The 17,047-nt window shown below is 44.9% G+C and overlaps 1 protein-coding gene across 2 annotated transcripts in view; it reads left to right on the top strand.

The window, feature by feature from the left end:
* Positions 1-811: 811 nt before the first annotated feature.
* LOC120998137 (pleckstrin homology domain interacting protein) overlaps positions 812-17,047 on the top strand; it is a 186,244-nt gene continuing 170,008 nt past the window's right edge. For both annotated transcript variants that reach the window (XM_040428675.1, XM_040428677.1), the window contains exons 1-4: positions 812-993; positions 1,088-1,146; positions 1,277-1,306; positions 1,789-1,848. In XM_040428675.1, coding sequence (XP_040284609.1) covers positions 951-993; positions 1,088-1,146; positions 1,277-1,306; positions 1,789-1,848 — 192 coding nt within the window. In that variant the 5' untranslated portion in view covers positions 812-950. The remainder of the gene's footprint in view (positions 994-1,087; positions 1,147-1,276; positions 1,307-1,788; positions 1,849-17,047) is intronic.

Raw genomic sequence — 17,047 nt, 5'->3', positions numbered from 1 at the left:
GTACGTAATGATCTGATGCACCAGTCCAACGGCCGCAAGCGCCCTCCTTATTCTACTGTATCGCCATCCTCAGGATGATGACACTGTTAAATACTGCGGCAGTACATTGTGCTACACTATGGTATATGGCTCTGCTGGGGCGGTATTTTGTGCTGCACTTTGGTATTGCTGAGTCTCCCTACTTCTGTTGGCCATGCCTTTTGTCACTTTGGATCCACCTACAAGACGGGGCCCCTTTAGGTTTTTTTCCAGGGCCACTTTAAGTTCTCAGTCCGCTCCTGTGTACGGGGCAATGATGTGGGTGGGGGGCAGAGCAGGATTTTGAAGGCAAACATACTACAGTTGACATTAATATATTTTACAGGTCCGGCCTGTTAACATCTAGGTCAACCCCATAAATCTAGGTCACTTTTGCCACAAGCCCCGACATCAGGTAAACTTTTCCGTTCAGGTGATTAGTTATTGACCTGTGCGACATTTAACAGTCAGAATAAGGGAAAGTTAATATTGCCACAAGATGGGAAAGTTACATTTTTTCCAATTTTGGTTAGCTAATAGTTAAGAAAGAGAGCTAAGCTAAGAAGAAATTCGGATCCAAATGTACACTGTGTGATTTCACATTGGGGAGCGCACACTGCAGGCTCCTGTAGAAGTCAGGGGGTTTCCAGCCAGGAATGTGGAAGTTCTGCGGCGCTGGTAAGAAGAGGGGGACTTTTTTTCTTGCCTTCTTCAGTGCTGGGCGGAGGGATACAGCAGCAGATCTCTCTGGCTTGTTGTTTCCTCCTCCCTCCGCCTGGCTTTACATGGTGGAGAGCGGAGGCTTCTCTTTCTCCTTCCTGCTCCAGACCCTGACAGCTCCAGGGGCAGGGCCCGGGAATCCGCTCCGGCGGCGGTAGCGGGAGGAGGAGGAGGCAGTGCAGGAGGAGGGGGGGATACACAGCAACCCCAACATGTCCTCCTCCAGCAGCCAGCACAGCACCGAGCTCCAGTCCGGTATGTCCCCCTCCCAGCCCCCAATAAACAATATGTATGGCTCTAGCATCCTGGAGGTGCGTGGACCCTCATCGTCTGTTTCTGTGTCTTGCAGAGCTCTATTTCCTCATTTCCAGATTCCTGGAAGATGGACCCTGCCAGGAGGCAGCTCAGGTATAAGATCCCCTACGAGAAGGGGGTGCCCCCTCCCCCTTTATTCGGTGCTCTCAGATGCCAGCCCCCCAATATCTGTGTTTCGGGGGGCACCAGGCTATGTAGTGATCTTCTGCTCTCTCTCCCTCAGGTCCTGATCCGAGAAGTGGAAAAGAAGGAGGTGAGCGGGGATGCGGATAAGGGGGGGTTCTGGGATGGGTCTCCCCCAAAATACAGTGCTTTGTACCCTTTGGTCCCCCCGATATCATCGTCGCTTCCCCTCAAAGATCACGTCGAGCGAATTGTCTCAAGACAAGGAGAGAATATGGCACAGCCTAGTGTGCGGCACCCTCCCCCTTCCTTGCCAGGCGGCGTTTAGCAGGGGGCGTGGGGGCGACGTGTGTATTATTGGGGGGCAGCGGGGTGGCTGAGGGGCTCTACCCCCCCCACACTTGGAGGCTTTGGGGTGGTCTCCCGCCGTGTGAAGCGCAGAGCCCCCCAGAGGGAGCGCTGAGGAGAGGGGCTGCGCTGGGCGCTCGGCGGGCACGGTGCAGCCAGAAAGCTCATTTATAAATGGATATAAATATAAGTATTTTTACCAGAAGTTGACCAGGATGTGTGCAAATGCTGACAGACCCCTCATCCTGTCTCTTTCCCCTGCAGCTGCTGCCTAGGAGGGCGGACTGGACCGGCAAAGAGCACACCAGGACTTACCAAAATTTGGTGAGTCTCCTACTGCTGAGGAAAAGTTTTTATTACCTTTATATTTTCGCACTGTGAAATAAAATTGAATTTCCCGCATTTTTTTGGACTTGCCATTGATGTATAGGGGCATGTTTGAAGCGGTGTAATGGGGGTGCGGGGACGGGAGTGGGCTCATTGCGCTGCTCGGAGAAGGGGGTCTCACGGGCTGTCATTTGGTGAGGTGACCTGGTCCTGTGGCGGGACAGAAGCCAAGTGAACGCCGCCGTTGTAACGTGTGAGAAATAAAGAGACGTCATGGATGTTGCGCGGGGGGCGGGGCCTGCGGCCCTGGAAGCAGAAGCTGGAGAGTAGGAGGGGGAGGGCTTTGTGCGAGGAGCTGCTCGCGCACACTGTGCCTCAGGCGCTGCGCTCACAGCAATGGCAGCCCCCGAACCGGGCTCAGCTGACCCGCAGCCCCCCGCTGGGCGTGCGGCTGGCTTTGTGCACGTCCATCGTCACTTGCTTTAGTAAACTAGTTGTTTTTTTTAATTGTTTTTCTGAAAGTCTTATTGTATGGCATGTGTTGTCTGTTTGTGGGAAAGCTGAGTGACTGCCACAGCTTTCCTGAGAGGGAATTCTTGGGAAGTTGCCCGCCATTGCTTGTGTATCTTTTCTAGTGTATGACACCCCCCCCCCCCCCCCCCCCCCCCCCCCCCCCCCCCTCCACAGCTGTAATGTTTGCAGTGCTGGTTTTAAAGGGGTATTCCCATCTGGGACATTGGTGGCATGTCACTAGGATATGCCACCAATGTCGGGTGGGGTCTTCTCCGGTCATCGGTGAAGGAAGCGCAGCCTTGTATGCTTTAACCCCTTCAGGACCTTGTGATTTTTCAGTTTTTGCATATTTGTTTTTTTCACTCCCTATCTTCCCGTAAGCCATAACTTTTTTTTTTTTTTTCCGTTCCCGTAGCTGTAGGAGGGCTTGTTTTTTGTGGGACGAGTTGGAATTTCTAATAGCACCATTTACTGTTGCTTACGATGTAGTGGGAAGCTGGAATTATTTATATATATATATATATTTTTTAAATGGGGTGGAATTGGGAAAAAAAAGCATTTCTGCTACACTTTTATGGCTAAAACTGACCCATTTCCTTCATTCTGAGTCAGTACGATTACAACAATACGTTTATATAGTTTTTCTTGGTTTAATACTGAAAATAGTATAAAAACGTTGAATATTTTATTTTTTATCACTATATTCTGACTCATTAACTTTTTGTGTGTGGGGACCCATTTATTTTTTGATGTATAGGGGCATGATGTTTTTTGATGTATAGGGGTTTAATACTGAAAATAGTATAAAAACGTTGAATATTTTATTTTTTATCACTATATTCTGACTCATTAACTTTTTGTGTGTGGGGACCCATTTATTTTTTTCGGGCGTCGCGGTGTGTCTTCCTGATATGTCCATAGTAACTCAGCGTCCCACTGATAATTGGATTACATGGCCATACACATTAGATGTGTTCTGGCTGAAACCCCCCCAATCTAATGTGTTTGGAGCCTTCTGACCCTCTGCTGAAGGTAGATGACAGAGATAAGGATCCAGGAGCTGGATTTCAACATGCCTGATCCTTTTCTTCTCGGGAAGATAAGCCACCGATTGGACGTGTCTCGCAGTGTCCCTCTTCCATTCACAACATATGCATGCTTTGCTTGGCCGACTTGTGTGGTTGGCTTTAAAGGGGTTTTCTAGGAGTTTGGCCATTTTAATCAGCACCTGTAGTGTATGGTACGCAATGAAAGAATCCTACTCGCCTGCTCCACGCCGATCCCTGCCCTGACTCCGTTTCACTAACTTCAGGTTCCCATCTGGTTTACTTCTGGCTGCTGTATGGATGGGGTCACTTGCACTGTTGTAGCCATTGATGGTCCTCAGTGGTGACATGTCCTCAAGCAGCATATCACTCATGGGTCACTAGCTGCTTCCGAACACATCTCTGCTGAGGCCATCATTGGCTGCAGCAGCGCACTTGATCCCGGCTAGAAGTAAATAAGCCAGGGACCAGAATATTGCTGAATGAAGCAGGTGAGCATGTATGGGGGCTAATTAAAAAAGGCCAAAATCCTGGAAAACCCGTTTGATTTTACTTTCCCTGTGAATGCAGTGTGCTGAGTACTGGAGAATACACATGCTGAAATAAAGCAGTAGTTATTCGGCTTTGTTCACATCTGTGGTGAAAAAAAAAATAGAATATATATAACTCCACCCAATGGACCTCATTGACTTGTGATGGGGTTTCATCATTGTGTACAGCCTCTTAACAAGAAAAAAAACAAACTATAGAAAACTTTTTTTTTTTTTTTTGGGTAAATTTAATGGAACCTTTTGAAGGAGGCTCCTAACGGATCTTTGGATTTGGATATGAGCCTAGCCTTAAGGCCCCTATACACATATTGTCGGCCAAACCTGCCACGAACAGTGGGTTTGGCCGACAGTTCCATGTGTATGGGAGCTCCTGACAGATGATGTTAGATGAGAGAAGAATTGGGCGAAATGAGTATTTTTATCGGATCCTTTTGTTCTCCCAGGAGATAAGTTTCTGCCAGTGGATTTCTCCCCTTTACCCATTAAAGTAAACATGCGCGTTTGGCTGAGCTGAACGCATATGGAAGTGTAATCTGCGGTGGGGGTCCACGTGTGGTTTATCTCCATTTAGTGGGGCTCAACTGTTATCGGGTCCACAGCATTCTAGTTGTAAAACTGCAGCAGGAACTGTGGTGGTTTCTGCTGCGGAATATGCAGCACAGTTATAAAATGTCAACGCTGGACGTGCATTTTTTTGAGTCCATTAAAAAAAAAAAATGGTCTGGTGCTTTACAGCCGGTGTCAGAGGAAGCTCCAGGTGTGGCTGATCAAAGGGTCTCCCCCTGCGATTGGGGCACCGAATTTCCCAGTGACATAATCGGATACTGGGGGAGCCATCTGCAATCAGCCCTAAGGACCACCTATTAACCCAGTCTTCACCCTTCTGACCAGGCCTAATTTTGCAAATCTGATGTGTCAATTTATGTGGTAATAGCTTTGCAACACTTTTACTTATCCAAGCCATTCTGAGACTGTTTTCTCGTGACACATTGTACTTCATGATAGTCATAAATTTGAGTCAATAGATTTCACCTTTATTTATGAAAAAATCCCAAATTTACCAAAAGTTTACAAAAATTTCCAATTTTCAAAATTTCTGCTTTTTAAAACAGAAAGTGATACCTCATTAAAATATTTGTTACTAATCAAATCGGTTTTTTTACACAATAAAAGCACACAGAGCTATGGGGACTGGGTATTGCGGATGTGCTAGTGGCGATCTAGCAGCCCATGTCCTCAGCTCTATACACAAAATCCCGGTGACAGGTTCCCTTTAACATTCCCCATATGTCTACTTTATGTTGGCATCATTTTGGAAATGTCATTTTATTTTTTTAGGACGTTAGAAGGCTTAGAATTTTAGAAGCAATTCTTAAAATTTTAAAGAAAATTTCTAAAACCCACTTTTTAATGACCAGTTCACGTCTGAAGTCACTTTGTGGGGCTTACATAGTGGAAATCCCCCATAAATGACCCCATTGTAGAAACTACACCCCTCAAGTTACTCAAAACTATTTTTAGAAACTTTGTTAACCCTTTTAGGTGTTCCACAATAATTCATGGAAAATGGAGATGAAATTTCTAAATTTCACTTTTTTAGCAGATTTTCAATTTTTATAAATTTTTTTTTTCCTTTTCTTTAACACATCAAGGGTTAACAGTCAAACAACTCAATATTTATTACCCTGATTCTGCGGTTTACAGAAACACCCCCAGGGCTCCAGACTAAAAAAAATATCAAGGAGCCATTGCCTCCTAACCTGAAAAATTTAGGAGCCAAATTTAAAATACATATAATTACGGTATAATAAAAAAACACATGTCTTACCTAGGGTTGTCACGATACCAAAATTTTGACTCTATTTCGATACCATAAAAAAGTATTGCGATACTCAATACCATGTGAAAAAAATAAACCACCAAAAAAGACGCGTGCATTCCACATTTTATGGAACGTCTGGACCATAATAGAACAGTCCTAACCTAATTTTTGTCAGGACAAGGTGACTAAAAAATTGCAAATTTCTGTTACAGCGTTTCCCCGCATAGGAGATATTTTAATAGTTTGCGCTTTTTCGGGCGTGGCGATATATATATTTTTTTATTGTTTATATATTTTATATGTAAAATTGGGCAAGGGGGTGATTTAAACTTTAATATTTTGGTGTTTTTATTTATTTTTTACTTTTTATTTAATACCCGTTTACCCCCTTAGGGGCTAGAACCTGGGATCTTTCATCCCATGTCCTATTCACCCTGATAGAGCTCTGTGCACACAGCAGCAGGGAGCCGACTATGGCAGCCAGGGCTTCAGTAGCGTCCTGGCTGCCATGGTAACCGATCGGGGCCCCAGGATTACACTGCTGGGGCTCAGATCGGAACTGCCACTGCACCACCAATGACTTTTTTTTTTTTATTAAGTAATTTTTTATTAGCATTTTTTAATAATAATACAAACATAAGGCCCCAACCCCCACATACCCTCCCCCCACAAACCATCATTGCGATGCCCTCCATCTTCCATAGCTTCAACATTCGGTTACACCAGTACATCCACATAAAAGTTACACAGGCACAAGCCCCATCCCTACAACAATCCCACAAAATCTTGAGAGAAAACTTTGTGATCTTATAATTGGAGATGGAATATACATTTGTTATCGGCCATAACCTCCCCACATTACATTGCATATCGTAGAAGCATTCCATGTCTTCTATGAGAAGCTGCCAATCACCAAGCCATATATATATATATATATATATATATATATATATATACAATCAGCGATAGTACCCTCACACTAATCCCAGACGGTATCTCTGAAGTTCCCTGGACACCAGCCCGGGGGCATCAATCCAAGGAGTCCAGAGCTTTTCAAATTTGGCCATGGCACCCCTCTTCCTATAGACCCCTCGTTCCATATTAAGTAACCAATTAATCTTGGCTATATATTCGGTTTTACTAGGACTACCCTCATCCAGCCAGTGTTGAGCAATCAGCTTACGAGCCATATACAACATTCTGGCCACTGCTATCTTCCTGGGCTCAGTGATTGGCAAGTCCTCCACATACCCCAATACACAGACAAATGGCGTCACATCCAGCGTAACTTCATACAGAGAATTGATAAGATGCAGCACTGTGCGCCAAAAACCCTCCAGGGCCGAGCACGACCACAGCATGTGTAGCATACCTGCTTCCTCCCCGCATCGCGGGCATTTGGAGTCCAACCGAAGTCCAATATTAAACAGAAGCTGAGGAGTTCTATAAACCCTATGTATTAGGTATAGGTGCGACAGCCTAAGGGCCTCGCTGAGAGAGAGCTGCGGAATCCTCTCCAATATCTCCTGCCACTGGGTTTCCTCTAACGGCCCCATCTCCGCTTCCCATTTTGTCCTACTATTTATCGGGTGGTCTTGCAGAAATAGATCCAGCAAGGTCTGATAGAGCAAAGAAATAACCCCAGAGGAGGAATCCCTCTTCTCTATAAATGCAATAATCTTGTTTTGAAGTACCGTGCTCAACATACCGCCGTCCTGGTCAGCCCGGAAGGCATGGCGCAGCTGCAAGTACCTATAGAAATCTGAGGACGGCAATCCAGTTTCTGTCTGAAGTTGCTCATAAGATTTAAGACCATTATTATCAATAAGTTGGTGAATTCTAATAATGCCCCTGTTACGCCAACCCCTCATTCCCTGCAAAGAACCTAAATGAGGCAACCACGGGGTGTCCCATATAGAGGTATATTGCGTTACGCCTTTAATGCCCTGCATGTCCCTCACTTTCCACCACATTTTATGCAAGAGGCGCAGCGTAGGGAACGCCACACCCGACATCTTTAGCTTATCTGCCTCTAATGCCTCATAGAGATTTGAAACCACCAAAAAGTCTCTCAGTAGCTTATGCTGGGTATCTCCCTCTTCCCTTTCCCAGCCCCTCATATGCTGAAGTTGGGAAGCTAGGAAATACACCCACGGATTTGGGAGAGCCAAACCCCCATCAGTTTTACCTCTCTGCAGTATTTCCAGCCGCAGTCTTGCTGAGCCCCCTCTCCATATAAGCTCCCTAAACAGTCTATTGACTGAGTGAAAAAACCTGAGCGGTAACCATATGGGGGAATTATGTAGTAAGTAAAGCAGCTGCGGCATCCAGATCATCTTGATAAGATTAATCCGTCCTACTACTGACAGCGGCAGCTTAGACCAAACATGAAGTTTTTGTTTGAATCTGCCCACGAGGGGAGACAAATTCAGTTTCTCATAATCAGTAAGCTTCCTAGACACCACCACCCCCAGATACTTGAATTCACTCAACACCTGTAATCCTGACTGAGCATAATCCGCAGAATGATCTACTTGATCTATAGGAAGGAGGGACGATTTACTCCAATTGATAACCAGGCCAGAGTACTGTCCAAAAGTGCCAATCACACCCATAACTACTGGAAGGGATTCTCTAGCCTCGGCCAAGAACAGTAAGGCATCGTCCGCATACAATGCTATTTTCTCCTGAAACCCGCCCCGCTTAAACCCAATGATGCCAGCATGACTCCGAATCATAGCCGCCAATGGCTCTATAGCCAGGGCAAATAGCAACGGAGATAGGGGGCAGCCCTGCCTAGTTCCCCTATAAAGCCGAAACCCTTCTGATAATCCACCAATGATTTTAATACTTTGGGGGGGTTGGGGGCGCACTGTGCCACCAATGATTTTGATTTAAAATACTGGGGTTGGGGGGGGTTCGGTGCACTGCGCCACCAATGTATATAGTTTATGCTTAATACAAAAGTAGGCTGCGGGTGCCGGACATATCCCATACCCGGCACCCCCAGCCTCTATGACTGCGTGCTGCGATCCGCCGCTATTAACCCCTCAGGTGCCACACCTGAGGGGTTCATAGCGGCGGATCGCAGCGCGCAGTCATAGAGGCTGGGTGCCGGGTATGGGATATGTCCGGCACCCGCAGCCTGAGTTTGTATTAAGCATAAACTATATTCATTGGTGGCGCAGTGGCCATAGCCCCTCCCCTCCTCCTCACTGCTATCAGCCCATTGGTGGCAGCAGCACAGGGGGGAGGGACTATCTCCTTCTCCCCTGTGTTGTTGAGAAGAACATGGCACGCGCTGACGGCAGCACGTGCCATGTCAGTTTGTGAAAGCTGCAGAGCAGCGGCGGGTCTAGGCGCAAATGGCGACAAGACTACAAAGTCTTGTCGCCATTTAACAATTCTAGGGCGCGTTTGCGACCATTTTGGTCGCCATCTGGAGCCCTGACCGCACATGTGGTCGTAAACTGATCTAAGGGCACACGGCAGGGTGCAGAAGAAAAGGAACGCCATATGGTTTTTGGAAGGCAGATTTTGCTGGACTGGTTTTTATGCCATGTCCCATTTAAAGCCCCCCTGATGCACCCTTACAGTAGAAACTCCCAAAAAGTGACCCTATTTTGGAAACTAGGGGATAAGGTGGTAGTTTTATTGGTACATGTGATTTCTAATTTCTATATATTGCATTTTTTTTTGTGAGGCAAGGTACAGTTTTTATTTTTTACAACATTCATCTGACGTTAGATCATGCTCTATTTTTATAGGGCAGTTTGTTACGGACGCAATGATATCAAATATGTCTACTTTACTTTGTTTCAGTTTTACATAATGCATTTTTGAGATTTTTTTTTTCTTTTTCTTTTGATAGTCTTGTGCAGGGGCTCGTTTCTTGCAAGAAGAGTTGATGGTTTTTATTGGTACCATTTTTAGGTACATATGATTTTTTTTTTTTTAAATTTATTACACTTTATGGGGCAAGGTGACCAAAAAATTGGTAATTTGGGCAGTTTTTATTTATTTTTACAGCATTCACCTGAGGGGTTAGGTCATGTGACATTTTTATAGAGCAGATGGTTACGGACATGGCAATACCGAATATGTCTACTTTTTCTTATTTACCGTATTTTTCGCCCTATAGGACGCACCGGCCCATAAGATGCACCTAGGTTTTTGGGGAGGAATATAAGAAAAATATATATTTTTAACCAAAAGGTGTGCTTTTGGTGGGTTTGGAACTAATGGTGGTCTGTGGATGGCACTATTACTGGGGATCTGTGGATGGCACTGTTATGGGGGGGGATCTGTGGATGGCACTGTTATGGGGGGGGATCTGTGGATGGCACTGTTATGGGGGGGGATCTGTGGATGGCACTGTTATATGGGGGGATCTGTGGATGGCGCACTGTTATGGGGGGATCTGTGGATGGCGCACTGTTATGGGGGGATCTGTGGATGGCGCACTGTTATGGGGGGATCTGTGGATGGCGCACTGTTATGGGGGGATCTGTAGATGGCGCACTGTTATGGGGGGATCTGTGGATGGCGCACTGTTATGGGGGATCTGTGGATGGCGCACTGTTATGGGGGGGATCTGTGGATGGCGCACTGTTATGGGGGGATCTGTGGATGGCGCACTGTTATGGGGGGGATCTGTGGATGGCGCACTGTTATGGGGGGGATCTGTGGATGGCGCACTGTTATGGGGGGGATCTGTGAATGGCGCACTGTTATGGGGGGATCTGTGGATGGCGCACTGTTATATGGGGATCTGTGGATGGCGCACTGTTATATGGGGATCTGTGGATGGCGCACTGTTATATGGGGATCTGTGGATGGCGCACTGTTATATGGGGATCTGTGGATGGCGCACTGTTATATGGGGATCTGTGGATGGCGCACTGTTATATGGGGATCTGTGGATGGCGCACTGTTACAGTGGGGGAAATAATTATTTGACCCCTCACTGATTTTGTAAGTTTGTCCAATGACAAAGAAATGAAAAGTCTCAGAACAGTATCATTTCAATGGTAGGTTTATTGTAACAGTGGCAGATAGCACATCAAAAGGAAAATCGAAAAAATAACTTTAAATAAAAGATAGCAACTGATTTGCATTTCATTGAGTGAAATAAGTATTTGAACCCCTACCAACCATTAAGAGTTCTGGCTCCCACAGAGGGGTTAGACACTTCTACTCAATTAGTCACCCTCATTAAGGACACCTGTCTTAACTAGTCACCTGTATAAAAGACACCTGTCCACAGAATCAATCAATCAAGCAGACTCCAAACTCTCCAACATGGGAAAGACCAAAGAGCTGTCCAAGGATGTCAGAGACAAAATTGTAGACCTGCACAAGGCTGGAATGGGCTACAAAACCATTAGCAAGAAGCTGGGAGAGAAGGTGACAACTGTTGGTGCGATTGTTCGAAAATGGAAGGAGCACAAAATGACCATCAATCGACCTCGCTCTGGGGCTCCACGCAAGATCTCACCTCGTGGGGTGTCAATGGTTCTGAGAAAGGTGAAAAAGCATCCTAGAACTACACGGGAGGAGTTAGTTAATGACCTCAAATTAGCAGGGACCACAGTCACCAAGAAAACCATTGGAAACACATTACACCGCAATGGATTAAAATCCTGCAGGGCTCGCAAGGTCCCCCTGCTCAGGAAGGCACATGTGCAGGCCCGTCTGAAGTTTGCCAATGAACACCTGAATGATTCAGAGAGTGACTGGGAGAAGGTGCTGTGGTCTGATGAGACCAAAATAGAGCTCTTTGGCATTAACTCAACTCGCTGTGTTTGGAGGAAGAAAAATGCTGCCTATGACCCCCAAAACACCGTCCCCACCGTCAAGCATGGGGGTGGAAACATTTTGCTTTGGGGGTGTTTTTCTGCTAAGGGCACAGGACAACTTATTCGCATAAACGGGAAAATGGACGGAGCCATGTATCGTGAAATCCTGAGCGACAACCTCCTTCCCTCTGCCAGGAAACTGAAATTGGGTCGTGGATGGGTGTTCCAGCACGACAATGACCCAAAACATACAGCAAAGGCAACAAAGGAGTGGCTCAAGAAGAAGCACATTAAGGTCATGGAGTGGCCTAGTCAGTCTCCGGACCTTAATCCAATCGAAAACCTATGGAGGGAGCTCAAGCTCAGAGTTGCACAGAGACAGCCTCGAAACCTTAGGGATTTAGAGATGATCTGCAAAGAGGAGTGGACCAACATTCCTCCTAAAATGTGCGCAAACTTGGTCATCAATTACAAGAAACGTTTGACCTCTGTGCTTGCAAACAAGGGTTTTTCCACCAAGTATTAAGTCTTTTTTTGTTAGAGGGTTCAAATACTTATTTCACTCAATGAAATGCAAATCAGTTGCTATCTTTTATTTAAAGTTATTTTTTCGATTTTCCTTTTGATGTGCTATCTGCCACTGTTACAATAAACCTACCATTGAAATGATACTGTTCTGAGACTTTTCATTTCTTTGTCATTGGACAAACTTACAAAATCAGTGAGGGGTCAAATAATTATTTCCCCCACTGTATATGGGGATCTGTGGATGGCGCACTGTTATATGGGGATCTGTGGATGGCGCACTGTTATATGGGGATCTGTGGATGGCGCACTGTTATATGGGGATCTGTGGATGGCGCACTGTTATATGGGGATCTGTGGATGGCGCACTGTTATATGGGGATCTGTGGATGGCGCACTGTTATGGGGGGGATCTGTTATACGCCTTTTTGATCACTCAGTGTTGCAATTTTTGTGATGTAAGGTGACAAAAAATTTTATTTATTTTTTTAAACTTTATTTCTGTCCCACTCTGGGACTTCAACTTTTGGGGGTCTGTATGGTAATGCATTGCCTGTTAGTGTATTACACAGAGTAATACACTAACAGGTTGCCTAAGAGACCCAGCCCGAGGCTGGGTCTCCCCGGCACCCATAGAAGGCCAGCCCCGATGCCGTGCAATGCATTGGGCAGCCTCTGCATGGCTTCGGGCTGCCTTGTCACCCATCGGTTCCCCGCCACAGCAGTGTGGGGGATCCGATGGGCTTCCTCACCCGCAGCAAACCTCTTATATGTCGCGGTCGGCGCTGACTGCGGCATAGAAGGGGTTAATCCGCTGGCATCTGCGTTTACAGCGATTATGGCGGATACAGCAGGGGCCCAGCTATCATGGACTGCCGGACCCCTGCAGTGATCGGGTGCGCACCGCTCTGGTGCTGCCCGATCACTACGACGTACTACTATGTCAAGATGCGGGAAGTCATTTACTTCCATGACGTAATAGCACGTCATATGTCAGGAAGGGGTTAAGGACCCCAGGGCTGATTGTTCTGGAAGCTGTAACAGCAGCCTGTGTCATACTGACAGAGTATAATGTATTAGCATCCAGGAGTGTGATGATACATTATAAATGTGGTTATAAAATAGTAATCCCATTGTTTTTTATTTTATTTTTATTTTTTTATAAACATTATAACTAATAAAAAATCTCAATCTCCCCAAAAATCACTACTGTTTAGTGTAAAATATATTCTATTTATACACACGGGAAATAATATATATATTTTTTTAATATATCCGCAGCAAAAAAATTAAAATAAGGGCATAAAAAGGTTACGGCTGCTAAAATGCAAAGAGAAAACAAACGTTTTGCTGATCATTAAGGGATTAATACTTGCTGTAGACTTTCATGCAACATCTGCTTTTTGACCATAATATACACGAAAAGCGTCCGATCCTGGTTGTCTGAGTAACTATAGAAATGAATGTTCTTCAATCTCTTCCTTGTTTTATGGCCTTGTTTGGGCTTTTGATGTAGTGCACATGTGTTTGAACAGCTTTATGAGCCTTGCCAATGACTGCACCTAACTACTGAAAAAATCCAACATGGCGGGTCATTCTTTATTCTGCCTTAACTTGGCACCTGCTCATCTTGTTTGTCATGAAAAGGTCTAAATTGTCCTTTTTGGCTTTCCAAAATAGGCATTACTGAAAGTAATCATGGAGGTGCCAAGTATTCAGCCAGCTCTACAGCTATTGGTCCTACTCTGATCTGTCAAGTGTTCTTCAATGTTTTTTCCAGGAAGAATACTGGTCATTTGTTCTTATTACTGTTAGGCTCCATTCACACGTCCGCATTTTCGTTCCGCTTTTTGCGGAACGGAATTGCGGACCCATTCATTTCTATGGGACCTGGAATTGCGGATCCGCACTTCCGGGTCCGCATTTCCGTTCCCGAAAAATATAGAACATGTCCTATTCTTGTCCGCATTTGCGGACAAGAATAGGCATTTTCTATAAGTGCTGGCGATGTGCGGACCGCAAAATGCGGAATGCACATCGCCGATGTCCGTTTTTTGCGGATCCACACACACGGACGTGTGAATGCAGCCTTAACAGTTCTTTTTGTTCTGATTTTATAGTGAAATAACCTTGAATGTTGTAATGTCAAAGCATTTATCTAATCGCAGTGAAGAAGTCTCTTGATAACCTACACAAAATGCATGGGAATAACTTGTTTCTACTTAAAGGGGTTATCCCATGATTAATGTAAAACATGAAAATCGGACATCACATGCCACATGGAAATATGTAACAAAGCTAAACCAGGGTGGACCCAAAGCGTACCCAATAATTACTCTGCTAGATTTATTTCAAGAGGCAGGTCAGTTGGTGTGTCCTTTCTGCTGGTATAACAGCTTGGGGTTGTGTCCTCTTAGGAGGTCTCCTTTCTGCTGAAGCTCCTTCCCTATAACTGTCACAGCTTCTAGCAGGCAGTTGAAGGATGGCACTAAAGCATGTGCCACCACCTTAGTGATATTACTGAGGTGGACAGAGACATAAGGAAAAGAACAAACGGCAGGTGGCGCTATACATATACATTTTATTGTATATCTCAACAGCTATACAAATTTCTCGTTAATGTCATTGGGGGACACAGCACCATGGGTATACGCCAAGCTACCACTAGGAGGCGACACTAGCACCGCGGGCTGCATTCTTGTTGCGGCTCGTGACCTAGAGGGTTCTCCTCAATTGCATATACCAGAACAATGGTTTACAAGCGGTCAGCATTATGGATCTAATCTGCATGCTATCATACTTTATATGAAATCGGGACAAAAACACCACACCCTGGAGAAAAAAACGCGATCATTTACATAATAAAAGAAAGGTGAATACTTTGTGGGCTCCTCATCCTCCGTCCAGGCTCATCATTGTTCTTTCATATCTTTCCCCGAAATTCCAGTGAATCTGAAATGATACACAATATTAGTGATACAAGTGACATTCAAAGAGCCCATTGCCCTTGTTTTACTTATTTCTATTGTTTTTTTAGTTATTATTTTTTACAATTTACATTTTTTATACAAGATATTTTTATCAATGAACATGTCCTCTGCAGGAGGAAATACTCGAAACCACATCATCAGCATATACAGCGGGCAAACTTCTCATCTCACAGTCCGCCTCCCTATCTATAATCAATATTCAAACCATTAGGCTGTAGGCTATTGAGAGTCTGAATCCAATATGATTCTCTCTTTTTAAGTAATGCTACACGATCACCACCACTACGGGGCATTTGTATCTGGTCAATGATCCAGCATCTCAAGTCTTTTTCACTGTGTTTTTTGAGTGAAAAATGCCTTGGTACTGGAAGATCTGTACGGCCCTTTCTGATAGTAAACCTATGGTTGTTGAGCCTGGTCTTTAGGTCAGTGGAGGTTTCCCCTACGTACAGCAACTGACAAGGACAGGAGAGAACATATACTACAAAAGTAGAGTCGCATGATAGATGAAATTTAATGGGATATAATATTCCCGTATTGGGATGTGTAAAGGACCTAGATCTACAAATAAAACGACAATTGACACAATGCAGGCACGGGAAGCACCCGGTGCCCGATGGTGCCAATGTAGTTTGTCTGGTAACACTTTTGGGTCCCACATCTGCTCTGACTAATTGGTCTCTAATATTTTTACATCTCCGATATGCACAAAGGGGAGGTATCTTAAATTCCGGCGCAACTTTTTTGCAACCACTTAACACAGGCCAATGTCGTTTCAAGATCTTACTAATGTCATTACTGTACTCAGAGTAAGTGGATACAAATGTAGCTCTCTTTTCTATCTTCCTGTAGCTCTCTTTTCTATCTTCCTGTTTTTATTATTAGCCTGTAGCAAAAAATCTCTATCCAAAGCTAATGCTTTATCTTTGTGTCTCCAGTAATATACTGGGGTACCCTCGTAACTTAAATTTGGAGATAATCTCCAACAGTTTTGTCTAGGGTGTCCCTATCAGTGACTATCCTCCTTGCCCTCAAGAACTGTGAGTACGGTAAATGTTTCACCATAATGCGAGGGTGACAGCTTTCATACCTCAATGTCGTGTTTCTGTCCGTAGGTTTTATATAAAGTTGTTTACTTAAGGATCCATTGGACAGCTTTTTTGCTGCCACCACATGAGTGAATAAACACTACCTGATGTTTTACTGAACAAACCGTCTGGAGTGCAGTCCAATTTTTTGTGGGTAAGATCCAGTTACCGCACTTGGACTCTGCACCCGTCCTTATCTGCTTCCAAGGTGGAGCTGCCGGTAGTTTTTTTCATTATATATATATATATATATATATATATATATTACACTGCTCAAAAAAATAAGGGGAACACAAAAATAACACATCCTAGATCTGAATTAATTAAATATTCTTCTGAAATACTTTGTTCTTTACATAGTTGAATGTGCTGACAACAAAATCACACAAAAAAAAAAAATGGAAATCAAATTTTTTAACCCATGGAGGTCTGGATTTGGAGTCACCCTCAAAATTAAAGTGGAAAAACACACTACAGGCGGATCCAACTTTGATGTAATGTCCTTTAAAACAAGTCAAAATGAGGCTCAGTAGTGTGTGTGGCCTCCACGTGCCTGTATGACCTCCCTACAACGCCTGTGCATGCTCCTGATGAGGTGGCGGACGGTCTCCTGAGGGATCTTCTCCCAGACCTGGACTAAAGCATCTGCCAACTCCTGGACAGTCTGTGGTGCAACGTGACGTTGGTGGATAGAGCGAGACGTGATGTCCCAGATGTGCTCAATTGGATTCAGGTCTGGGGAACGGGCGGGCCAGTCCATAGCATCAATGCCTTCGTCTTGCAGGAACTGCTGACACACTCCAGCCACATGAGGTCTAGCATTGTCTTGCATTAGGAGGAACCCAGGGCCAACCGCACCAGCA

This window comes from Bufo bufo, chromosome 4, assembly GCF_905171765.1.
Source record: "Bufo bufo chromosome 4, aBufBuf1.1, whole genome shotgun sequence".
In the NCBI taxonomy this organism is placed as follows: Eukaryota; Metazoa; Chordata; class Amphibia; order Anura; family Bufonidae; genus Bufo; species Bufo bufo.
Note: the sequence above shows the minus strand (reverse complement) of the source record. Positions and strands in the feature narration are given on the sequence as shown.